General features: G+C 37.5%; 1 protein-coding gene across 1 annotated transcript in view; it reads right to left on the bottom strand.

The window, feature by feature from the left end:
* LOC109227474 (transportin-1-like) overlaps positions 1-12,500 on the bottom strand; it is a 28,306-nt gene that overhangs the window by 12,063 nt on the left and 3,743 nt on the right. The window contains exons 8-13 of the mRNA XM_019392650.1: positions 4,676-4,745; positions 4,515-4,571; positions 4,392-4,421; positions 4,240-4,299; positions 4,027-4,140; positions 166-279 (exon numbers count right to left, since the gene is read on the bottom strand). Of these exons, the coding sequence (XP_019248195.1) occupies positions 166-279; positions 4,027-4,140; positions 4,240-4,299; positions 4,392-4,421; positions 4,515-4,571; positions 4,676-4,745 (445 nt within the window). The remainder of the gene's footprint in view (positions 1-165; positions 280-4,026; positions 4,141-4,239; positions 4,300-4,391; positions 4,422-4,514; positions 4,572-4,675; positions 4,746-12,500) is intronic.

Genomic DNA, 12,500 nt, shown 5'->3' with positions numbered 1-12,500 from the left:
AGTTAAATCACTTCCCACAAATAAACCAGGATTCTCAATCAAAGTCAAATTGGCAAAGAAAGACATAAGGAGGTGGCCGCAAAATGATAAGCGTTCATGATTTTCAAAGAGACTCGTTCAAACATGGCCAATCGATATGAAGGAGCTAGCAAGTGATAGGATTACCTCTGACAAATGAGGAAAGAGTCCAGTTATGCAGCCTTCACCTATGGCACCAAGAGCTAATACTGCTGCTTCCCTTTCCTTCCAAGCTTCATCTCCTGTAGCAGACAATTTAGCCTGTCCCGATACAACAATTTCTAAACATTAGATCCATTAATGACTTGCTACTAAACCAAACAACAAAAGAAACAAGAGTTTTTTTCGTTCAATCAAAAGAATCAAAAGTTAGCACCATTTATATTGTATCTCCTGTTTCCTCTCAACTTTTAACATAGTTTCTTGCAAGACAATACATTCTATTTATTCGCCTTCGTATTGATTCACTGGTTAAGTTATTGCTTATTAGTGAAGAATTCAGCTATTGCATTGGTAGCTATTATAATATGTATGTGTGTAATTAGTCCTAGTCCTATATGTAGTAGGAGTAGATGTATTATATATAAGGCTCATTGTATCACGGTTAATAAGTCAATAATATTTTTTCCCGTGCTTCAATTCCGGCGACCTTTTCAGGGCTGAGTTGCGTTTCCTCCTTTTTCCTTGGTGTTGTGCAATTCTCCGGCAAAGACCCTCCCACGCGCTACCGGCGGCACATCTGTCCCATGGCCGGCGCGAGGCCTGTTCCCGCTAGATTTTGAAAAAAATTCTTTTGGACAGTTTGATCGCCTAGTAATTTCGAGCCTACGCATAATCTTTTCTTACTATTCCGATCACTTTCAATTTTTCCCGGCAGCTACAGTGATTTTTTCCGCAAAAACAGTGTTTCCTTCCTTGTTTCAGCAAGATACAGTTGACTAATTTTATTATTTATTTCAAGACCTCTCTCCAACCCAACTATGTCTTTGGGATTTGATATATTTGGTTCTAAAAACACAGGCTCTCAAAATTCAAGCTTCATGATTACTTCAGAGCCGTTAATGGGAAGTTCAAACAATTTAGCTTGGGCTTCCTCTGTTGAACTGTGGTGCAAGGGTCAAGGTGTTCAAGATCACTAAACCAAAAAGGCTAGTGAGGGAGATGAAAAGGCCAAAGCATAGTGGGAAAAGATTGATGCTCAAGTATGTAGTATCCTATGGCAATCTATTGATTCCAAGTTGATCCCTTTGTTTCGTCCATTCCAGGCATGTCATTTAGTTTGGGAAAAGGCTCGTACTTTATACACCAATATATGACATATCTCGTTTCTACGATTTGATATCACGAATGACAAGCTTGAAGAAACAGGAATTGGATATGTGTACTTATTTGGGACAAGTATAGGCAGTCATGGAAGAATTTGAGAAGTTGATGTCAGTTTCTGCTAGTATTGAAAAGCAACAAGAGCAACAACAGAAGGTGTTTCCAATTCTTACACTCGCTGGACTTCCAAATGATCTTGATTCAGTATGTGACCAGATCTTGGCTAGTTCAACTGTCCCTACAGTTGATGAATTATTCTCTCAATTACTTACCCTTGCTGCAGCATCCAGTCACCCAGTGATCTCATCACAGACACTTGACTCCTCTGTTCTCGCATTCCAGAGAGTGGAAAATCAGGCATCTCAAACTATGGAGAATAGACGAGAAAGAGGTCGTTTTGGAATATCTCGACCCAAGTGTTCTTATTGTAATAAACTTGGACACATTCGTGAAGTGTGTTATTCTTACATGGTCGACAACCCAAAAATGCTTATGTTGCTCAAACCAAGACTACGGGTAACCAGGGATTTTCTTTATCTAAAAGGGAATATAATGAGTTCCTTTGGTATCTAGCAAGTAAGCAGACATCTTCACAAGTAGCCTCAGTTTTTCAGACTAACACTTTTGTTGCTGGTAATTCTTTTGCTTGTTGTTTTCGGTATATACTCTTGGACCGTCGGTCATGGACTCGGGCGCTTCTGATCATATCTATGGTAATAAATGACTTTTATCGAATATTGTGTATTCACACTCTCTTCCCGCCGTTACTTTAGTCAATTGGTTCCAAACTAAAGCAATAGGAATTGGATAAGCTAACCCAATCTTTTGTCACTCTAGATTCCGTTCTTTACGACATTGGCTGCCCTTTTATCGAATATTGTGTATTCACACTCTCTTCCCGCCGTTACTTTAGTCAATTGGTTCCAAACTAAAGCAATAGGAATTGGATAAGCTACCCCAATCTTTTGTCACTCTAGATTCCGTTCTTTACGACACTGGCTGCCCTTTTAATCTTGCATCTGCCAATCGTTTGACTCGTGCCCTCCATTGTGTGGTATATATTTTATTGATGATTTTTTATTATGCAGGATCGCAGTACGGGACAGACGATTGGCATAGGGTGTAAGCCTTTACTACCTTTACTCACTCAATCCCTACACAGCATGTCCAGTTATAGATTCTCCAGACCTAATTCGCAAACGTTTAGGGCATCCAAGTTTATCCAAGCTTCAGAAGAAGGTGCCTAGTTTGTCTACATTAGATTGCTAGTCGTGTCAGCTTGGAAACATACCCGAGCCACCTTTCAGCGTAATGTTGATAGAGTCTATTTTCTTTGTAGTTCAATCTGTTTTTCTAATGAAAGATCGTTCTGAGTTGTTTTCTATATTCTAGAGTTTTTGTGCTGAAAACAAAAATCAATTTGGTGTTTTTATTCGCATTTTTGGCAGTGATAATGCCTTATAATATTTATCCTCTCAATTTCAGTAGTTTATGACTTTTCAAGGAATTATTCATCAGACATCTTGTCCTTATACCCCTCGGCTAAAAATAATTCAAATATCTTAAAATAGAGTTATAAATATATGCCTGAATTATGAAACAATATGTAAAATACTTACATAGTGCTTGTAGGGTGCAGGAAAGGACTACAAGTTCATTAACCCTAGAACATTACCATTTTGAGCTAAGCAAATAAGAAAACAGAAAAACATTTTCTAAAGTTGCTGCCATGTGACCAGGAGGTCACGGGTTCGAGCCGTGGAAACAGCCTCTTGCATAAATGCAGGGTAAGGCTACGTACGATAGATCTTTGTGGTCCGGCCCTTGCCCAGACCCCGCGCATAGCGGGAGCTTAGTGCACTGGGCGGCCCTTTTTTAAAAGCATTTTCTAAGGGGCACTTGTAGGCCTTCTACATTTCCAGAGGAGAATCCAAGATGGAGATAAAATTAAAAAGACCGACATAGAAATTTCTATATATAAGGTATTCCATTTTCTTCAATTGTACCGTAGCTTTTGTTTTGATTTCAGAAATCATTGTATCTGTCTCGAATTTCTCCGTCGATTTTGGTCAAAGTACCCAAAATTGATTGATCAGATCCAGTACGGATCCCACGCCCACACCCACACCCATGTCGTGTCGACACGGGTGCGGCACCAAAAGTGAAGTCCGAGCAACTTAGGTTCTAGTCCCATATGTAGTAGGAGTAGATGTATTATACATAGGGCTCATTCTATCATTGTTAATAGGTCAATAATATTTTTTTCCCATGTATTATTTCTCACAGTAGCAACCACATATCACCATAGTGACCATGATCGATATATATACTCACAGAGATGCATATAAAAGATACTGGTCTTGCAGTTTAACTGTCCGAGTTTTAGTTAGAATTCACAAAAGCTATTAATACAGCAATGAATTAATTAAGAGAAAATTAACGAGTTAAATTTAGCAGCTTTTCCAATTTATTTAGAACTAACACCAAATTCACATTGGATCTGAGGAAAAAGAACTTCCTTTTCACAAAACAAGAAACACGAATATAAATGTTCCCACTGAATTCCTAATCTGGCAACAAATTGCATTACATTTTTTATTAGAAATAGAGAGAAAAGAAAAGAGAGAAGAGAGGCATGAAAGGCAGGAGACAACAGCTCTTGATTTAACATGGATAAACAATCACCTGAACCACAGGCATCAATGTCGGCAGAATGTCATCCCCGAATACATTTGACAGAATATCTAGAGCAGCTGCACTGCACTTACGTAAGTTCCACAAGTTTACAATGTCCTCGTCCTGCAATTAAGACAAGAAGCATCAAATTTTCAAAAGCCACTCAAATAGCGTGCACTAATCAAAAAGATATTGCCCTATGGCAAAAACAAAATAACATACGTCATCTTCACCATCCTCTGAACCATGAAAACGTGAAGAATGAAATCGAGGCTTGAGATCCTGTTCACCATAATTTCCAGCATAATTATTCCAAAGTGAGTTAATTGTTACATATTTTTTCTTAGAAAAACAACAAGAAATGACAACTAAACCTGTTCACGGTCTGGGAGAGATCCATCCTCCTGAGGATAACAAAGTAATTTTGGTTAGGTAAAGCCACTAATACCAAATTTTTCAAACTTAAGGGACATCTAAAGGTGAATCAAACAACAAACCTCTGCCTCCAAAAGCGACTCGTCATCATCAGCATATACCATGTTAGACAGCAAAACCTAAAAGGTTGTATTGAAAACATCACAAACAAGAACACTCCTCATGCAATGGACACATCATCCAATATTGGCATGAAAAAAGATAGACACAGAATGAAGCATACTGGAATCAAACGTGGCAAGAATTCTCTTAAGTTCTCAGGTGGCAACTGAGGAGCATCACAATATGCGGACCTGTCAATGAAATCCATAAAATAAAATTTTATAGACAAAACAAGTCAAATAGTAAAGAGGCATCAATTGTTCACACGAAAGCAAGAGACTATCAATCGTGACCTGAGAAGTTGAAGGCAAACAGAAAAAGGGCAGCCCGGTGCACTACGCTCTCGCTATGAGCGGGGTCCGGGGAAGGACCGGACCACAAGGATCTATTGTACGCAACCTTCCCTTGCATTTCTGCAAGAATCCGTTTCCACGGCTCGAACCCGTGACCTCATGGTCACATGGCAGCAACTTTACCAGTTACACCAAGGCTCCCCTTCAAGGCAAACACAATCATTGAAACCAAAAGATTTCGACCAACGTATATTATTTATCAGCTATCATGCAACTTTAACCAGGAAAAAACAAATACAGACCCCAGGGCCTAGCTCAAGTGGCAAAGGGTGGTGGATTTGTGTCTTAGGTCACAAGTTCAAGCCCCCACACCATGCAAAGCAAAGCCTGGTATTTAAGTGGAGAAGGGTAGAGGGGCGGGCCCATTATCCACCAAGTTTCGAAGACTGCGGTTGGTCCAAAGGATCGGCCCCAGACGGATTTCTCGGTCATCCAAAAAAAGAAATACATACAACGGATTGAAACTATGGATTATCTATTTAAATTTTCATCCATGCTCCACTCTAGCTGGCAATACAAGCTTACATCTGGTCTAATAGATAGACGAAATTGTACCATGATAGCATATACATGGTACACATAAAGCAACAAAAGGAGATCTCTAGTTTCAACTCTTTTTTACACAGCCACATTTTGATTCGATTCAATAGAGGAATAACAATAAAACTACACCTTAATCCCAGACTAAGTTGGGGTAGCTATATGAATTCTCAATATTCATTTTGCTCCATTTGGAACTATTTTATTCCAATGCCCAATAATTTGTCTTTTAAGACAAAGTAGAGATTCTCGAACGCTAGAGGTTCACTACATTTTTTCCTTTTTGTTTTTTTTTCTATTAAGTAGAGGTTCACTACATTTTTACTGACATACAAATCTCTAAGCAAATGAAAAGCTTTCAGGCAAGCACCTAACCTAATGTAAGTCTATCAACATGACTAAACTTTAATCTCAACTAGTCTGTATCACATATATGGATCTTTTGCTTTAGCTATGTTCTATTTTTCGCTTGTCCACATGGATTCGAAGAGATTGCAGATCTTTTGGATGACTTCCCTCCACCTAAATTTGGTCTACCTCATCCCAGTTAACACCTTCGATCATCTACCAATCACTGCATATGGAGGTAGGGGTGCTCGTCGGTCGGTATGGTACGGTATTTAGACATTTCGGTTCGGTATTCGGTTTCTTAAAATCCTATACCAATACCGTACCTAATTAAGTTCGGTATGGTTCGGTTTTTCTCCTTTCGGTTTCGGTTTATTCGGTTCGGTAACTTCGATTTATTCGGTTTGAATACTAACTAGTGCATAGAGCCATACACTCTAATGTTCTTAATTAAAGTACTCAAAAATACAAAACTGAAAATGTTTGTTGACAAAAATTTTGTCCAAAACTAGCAAATATCAACCCAAATAGAGAAAATTTTACATAAAAGAATATTTGATCATTAGAAGTGTCTTGTTACTTGTTTAGAGTTAATTGATGAACTTTGAGAATAAAGGAAAGTAAAATTTTAGATATTTTATATTTGTTATAATTGATAATATATGTTTTGTGTAATATAATATATATTTCGGGTACGGTACCGATATTTCGGTATTTTATCTTAAAATACCAAATACCATACATAATACCATTTTTATTTAAAACTTAAACCAAAATACCGTATACCAAATACCAAAATTGCGGTTTCGGTATGGTAATTCGGTATTTACCAAATTATGCCCAGCCCTATATGGAGGTCTATGAAAAATATATTAAACCATCACAAAAGCAGCCTTCTCCCATTTTATTCTTGATGAGTGCTACTAATATTTTAATAGATGAGAACAATTCTAATATTATCTAGTCTTAATGGGACCATACATCCATCTTTTTTTGGAATAAGATAAGAAACTTCATTAATGAAGTACCGAGGAGGTACTGCAAAAAATTATTGGGACATGATATTAGCCTATATTATGCCATGTAGATGCTATTTATGCTCTAAGTTAACGATACTTTATTGATGTTTTAAGTGCTAAATGATAACAAAATGCTCTAATTGAGGTTTTTATGCTTTGCAGGAGCTACTCCGAGTTAGGAGGAGGATATAGAATGTTTTGGGGTCAAATATGTAGATACAAGGCCAATCGAGAAGAGCCCGGATGAAAATGAGCAAGAAAAGGCGAAGAAAAAATGGGCAACAATCCACCGCGACCGCGGTAAGGCCGCGGCTGGAACGCGGTGGAAAAAGGCGCAAAACAGAATTGTCTAAAACGACCGCGGTGGTCAATCTGGAGAATGCCAAGAAAGTCCAGGGGCCAAAGTGTAAAGCATGGGAAACTTATCCTAACCCTATATAAACTCAACAAACTCGCCCAAGTTAAGGTTAAGCTTGTATTTAGACCTAAGGAGGCTAAGGAGACCGGGGATTCGACCTAAAGAGGCAAGAACACACCAGTGTATTGGTCAAAATCTGACCACTGCGGTCGGCCTAACCGAGATCCCGTCCAAGCAACGAGACAGTGGAAGACGACATGGTTTGCTCCAAACTTCGTACTCACAATACCCGCCACGACAAAGAATGATACCCAGGGAACGACGAAAGCGGACGTGGTGTGAAAATGTATTGACCCAAGAACATAGCGAGGATTCCATAACTATATATAGGGAGGGAATCTTCCATTGAGGGGTTTTTTTTCTCTCTCTTCCCTCTCCTCTGTAATTTTCTTAGCAAAGAGGAAAACAAAGCAATCTTTCATGAAGGATGTAAAACAATTATCTCCATCGATTAACGAAAGGAGAAATGAAAAACATCAATAAGATTGATCGCCCCTATTTCATCTTATGCATTATTTTTCGATTTGTTTATGGATTTGGAGGTTATTATGTTTGACTAAGATTTACCTCTTCATCCTCTCTAATTGATTTAATCAAAAAGGTTTCGATAAATTTTGGTCAAATAACTAGGAGCAAGGCGGAGAATTCTTCTACGAGTTTTTCACTTCCTTCTTCCTATTTTCATTATTGGTTATGAATTCTAGTATTGTAGTTATGCATACTATTATGAATAGCTAATTTGTTATCTAGGGTTTTGATGGAACCTATTGGAGGATGGTTTTCCTGTTACGTTAATATAGATTTGCTGTAGTATTTTCTCTATTTGTTCAGCTACGTTATTATTGTGGTTGGTTGAAGAGCTCTCAATTGAGTGTGCCTATTCAGTGTTATCAAAGGTGAAAAGTGCAAAAAAGCTCTAAGGTCCATTGGGGCTTTAAGCGCAAAGCGCAAATAAAGCGTGGGTTTAATGAAAAAAGGCGCAACCGGAGAAAAAGTAAAAATATATAGACGTAGTCCAAGACTAATAATTATAAGCATGAATAACAAATATAAAGACAAAAAAATTGAAAAAGAATTATGATAAAATGAAATATCAATTGTTTAGTGTCGCCTTTTCAGGATTACACTCATTGGCATGGAAAAGTATGCCTTAGTGCCTTGATGTGATACTAAAGCGCCCCCAAAGCGAGGCAAAGCGCTCAACATATTTTGAGCCTTGCTTCAGGGCTTAAGCGCGCTTTAAGCGCGGCTTAGACAACATTGTGCCTATTTAGTGTGTATTACTCGGGAGAGAGTGCATATTTAGGTAGTTGTTGAACATCACTCCTAACGTATATGAGGGATCAATACGGAGGGTTTAAAGGTGGGATTAGGGATAACGAAACCTTTGGTGCGATCCGAGGGAGCCGTATTTAATGCATGATAGCGTAATTCGGGAGAATATATCTAGTAAATTGTGGTAATTACTCGGGAAAGAGTTACGACAGTCAGAGCGCTCACGATCGGTAGAGAATACTTAGGCGAATTTATAGAAAACATAGCGGGAAGGATTCCGACAATAGGGGAAATCATAACTCTAGACCTCCTTAATCTTGTCTCTAACCCTTAGTATCTTTAGTTGATAATTTACTATTTTAATTTGTTAGTTAATTAGTTAAACACAAGAATCTTAATATCTATAAGTTAGGAATTATTCAAGCTTGTCTTCTTAGCAATATTGAACAGCTGTAGCTAAGCCTTAGTTCTCTGTGGGATTCGACTCCGGACTTGTAAACCGGATTATATTTGCAACGACCGCTTAGTCCTTTTTATAAGGCATAGTTGGGCGTGATCACCGCACATCCATCTTAACATCCAAAATTTGGTAACAATTATTCTGGATATGTTGGACTTCAAGATCAGCATTCACTACCATATAACACTGGTGGTCTCACAACTGTTCTAGAAAGCTTACTTTTCACTTAAGTAAATAACTTTCTACGGCTGTAGCTCCAATAAATTCCCTTCATTCGACCATCCGATTTCAATATAGGTGTTTCATCTATCATACTGCTGCCCTATAACAGAGCCTATATGTTAATTGTCTGCATTTTTTCTTCCTGCATAAATTCTATAACCTAATAACGTGCAAGATATCAAAAGATCCAATTCTCTTTCTACCAGGAAATCTATCCAATTCCCATGTTCCTTCCCTTGCTCATCTAAGGGGAAGCATATTCTTGGCTACTTATAGTCCTTAATGTTTGTCTTAACAGCTTTTTCTTTCTAATTTTTTGTTCTTCTATTAACGCTCTTCCTGTTTCCCATGCCATATAATTGGGATATTTTCCCTCTCTTTTATCCTGAAACAGTTCGAATTTTTCCAACATGGATTTCTTGTTTGGATAAGTCCATATGCACTATCTCATATTAGCCTGGGATGACACAAACCACCACAAAATCATACATCCCATCTATTGTTATCCTACTGACTGTTAATCTAATAAAATCATCCAGTCCAACTTCTTCCATTTATCCCCGTGCAAGCTAAATGACCTCATAAAATAGGGCAGACGTAATAGGTGATATCATTTCAACAATTTAAACATGCAGAAGTGTAAAACAACAACCAAAAACCCAGTGTGATCCTACAAGGTGGGGTCTGGGGCGGGTAGTGTGTACGCAGATCTTACCCCTAACGGGAGAGAGGTTGTTTAGGTGTGATGTGACAAAATCTGTTATTGGATGCGTTCAGGCAGATGGACAACCAGTTATCAGATAACTGAGCAGACGTTGTTTTTGTTGTTTAGGCTACCAAAACATGCTTGTGTTAAATCTCACCACAAAGACAACATGTAAAGTCAAAGGTACCAAATCATGAATATTAGTTTTCGTCTCTCTCTCTCTATCTATCTATCTATCTATATATATATATATATATATATATATATATATATATATATATATATATATATATATATATATATATATATATATATATATAGCATAACATGGACTATTTTTATTTTAATATTTGCCTGCTGAAAATTAAAAACTCTTATGAAGTGGAGTAGTTTGTAATTTCAAATTTGAAGATCCAAGATTATCTCTTCTCTTGAAAGGCAAATGTTAATGTATAATGTATATTTACCTATTAGCTTTATTGAATATTTTTGTTTGGACAATTAATCGTATTTTCAAACAAACACTAAAAAATTGCGTTTAGCAAATAATCATATGAAGACATGTTATACATCAAATCATAAATATAAAATTGAGCTAAACACTTTATAACAAAATATTTACAATTTTGGATGAGCTAATATTAAGATTTTGAATCAACAAAAAATTATTTCCTTATAACGAAGCAGGTGACCTTGGGTCTATTATTCAGAGGGATGGGGAGATTGATGAAGATGTCACACATCGTATTGGGGCGGGATGGATGAAAAGGAGACTGGCTTCCGGTATTTTGTGTGACAAGAAAGTGCCACCGAAACTTAAGGGTAAGTTCTACAGAGAGGTGGTCAGACCAACGATGTTGTATGGGGCTGAGTGCTGGCCAGTCAAGATTGCTCATGTCTAGAAGATGAAGGTAGCAGAGGTGAGGATGTTGAGATGGACGTGTGGGCACACCAGATTAGATAGGATTAGAAATGAGGTTATTCGCGACAAGGTGGGTGTGGCCCCTATTAGGGACAAGACAGTAAGGTGATCAATAATGAAAGAAAATAACGGTTAATCATAAAAACCTACTACCAACAGAAAGCGAGACTGCGTGCGAATACTACTGTTATGAACACTCTAGACTACCTACTCTACTACCCTAATCCTCGACCTCAATATTTTCCCATCAAGGGTCATGTCCTCGGTCAGCTGAAGCTGCGCCATGTCTTGCCCAATCACCTCTCCCCTCCTCTTCTTTGACCTAACTCTAGCTCTTCGTTGGCCCTCCAATATCAACCTCTCACACCTCCTCACCGGGGCGTCTGTGCTCCTCCTCCTCACATGATTCATTAATGTGGTGCTTATGCTTTCCTGAGCTGAGCCGAGGGTCTATTGGAAACAGCCTCTCTATCCTCACAAGGTAGGGGTAAGGTATGCATACACACTACCCTCCCCAAACCCCACAGTGTGGGATAAAACTGGGTATGTTGTTGTTATTATTGTAGTATCACGAAACAGGTGAAGCAACTAAAAATTTGATTACCAAGTCTTTTCTTATTTGAAATATGTAGGAACGCCTATATTTTAAACTTTAAAATCAATTAAGATTTTAGCTTATATTGGTCATTTCTTTATTTCAAATATGTAAAATAAATATGATGTCTTCATAAACCAAAGCAAATAAAATCCTATTTGCCAAAAAATCATTAGAACTGTATGGATGCAGGTAACATTCTCTTAATTGCCTTCCCACACAAGTAACAACTGAAGCATATAATTCTCTAAATCAGTTATGCGACAAAGTAACCAGTAAATATGACTTTTTGATTTCATGACAAAGCAAATAATTGTACTAAAGAGGCAAACGAGATTGTTTTCCATTTAACTAAAAAAGATCAACAATCATTATGTTTAGAAATTTATACTTTTTTATTTAACTTTTATTCTAGGGAAAAGGTCCAAAATTGCCCCTCTACTATGGTGTATTGTTTACTTCTGCCACCCGTTATACTTTTCGTCCAAATCTATCCCTATCGTCAACAAAGTTTGCATAATTGCCCCTAACCCTAACGGATCTACACTGTGGCAGCTGACCCTTTCAATTTTCTCCATGTCAGCTGCCAAGTCAGCAGGTCCCCACCAAATAAAATACCAAGGTGGAGTCCATATCACCACTTTTAATAATATCTTAGTTATTGCATTTATTGAAGTGCCACGTAAGAGTCCATGTCACTATTTAAAAATATATTTTATTTATTACACTTATTTACTTAATCAGCAAATTAAAAAAATCCCCAAAAAGGTTGCTTCTTCTTCTTGCTCAATGCTTCTTCATCTTTGCTTCAAATATTTCGATCCAAACAAAATTTATAACCAAACAGACTCAGATCGTCCACAACTTCTCCACATGAATATTCCCAACAAACTCCAAAACAGTTGGCTCAAACTTCAGCAAATCAGAATACCCATCTTATGTTTTTGAGCTCTCTTACAGCTCCTTCAATGGTGATTTTCGTTTTTTTTTTTCAAATTTTTGAACACCAGTGTTATTCTTTCCTTTTTAAGATCCAAATTTTGTTTTCTCCACTAGATTTCAGTATAAAAGAAGCAAGAAATTTCAGG

This window comes from Nicotiana attenuata, chromosome 6 (assembly GCF_001879085.1).
Source record: "Nicotiana attenuata strain UT chromosome 6, NIATTr2, whole genome shotgun sequence".
In the NCBI taxonomy this organism is placed as follows: Eukaryota; Viridiplantae; Streptophyta; class Magnoliopsida; order Solanales; family Solanaceae; genus Nicotiana; species Nicotiana attenuata.
This window is presented reverse-complemented; position numbering and strand designations above follow the sequence as displayed.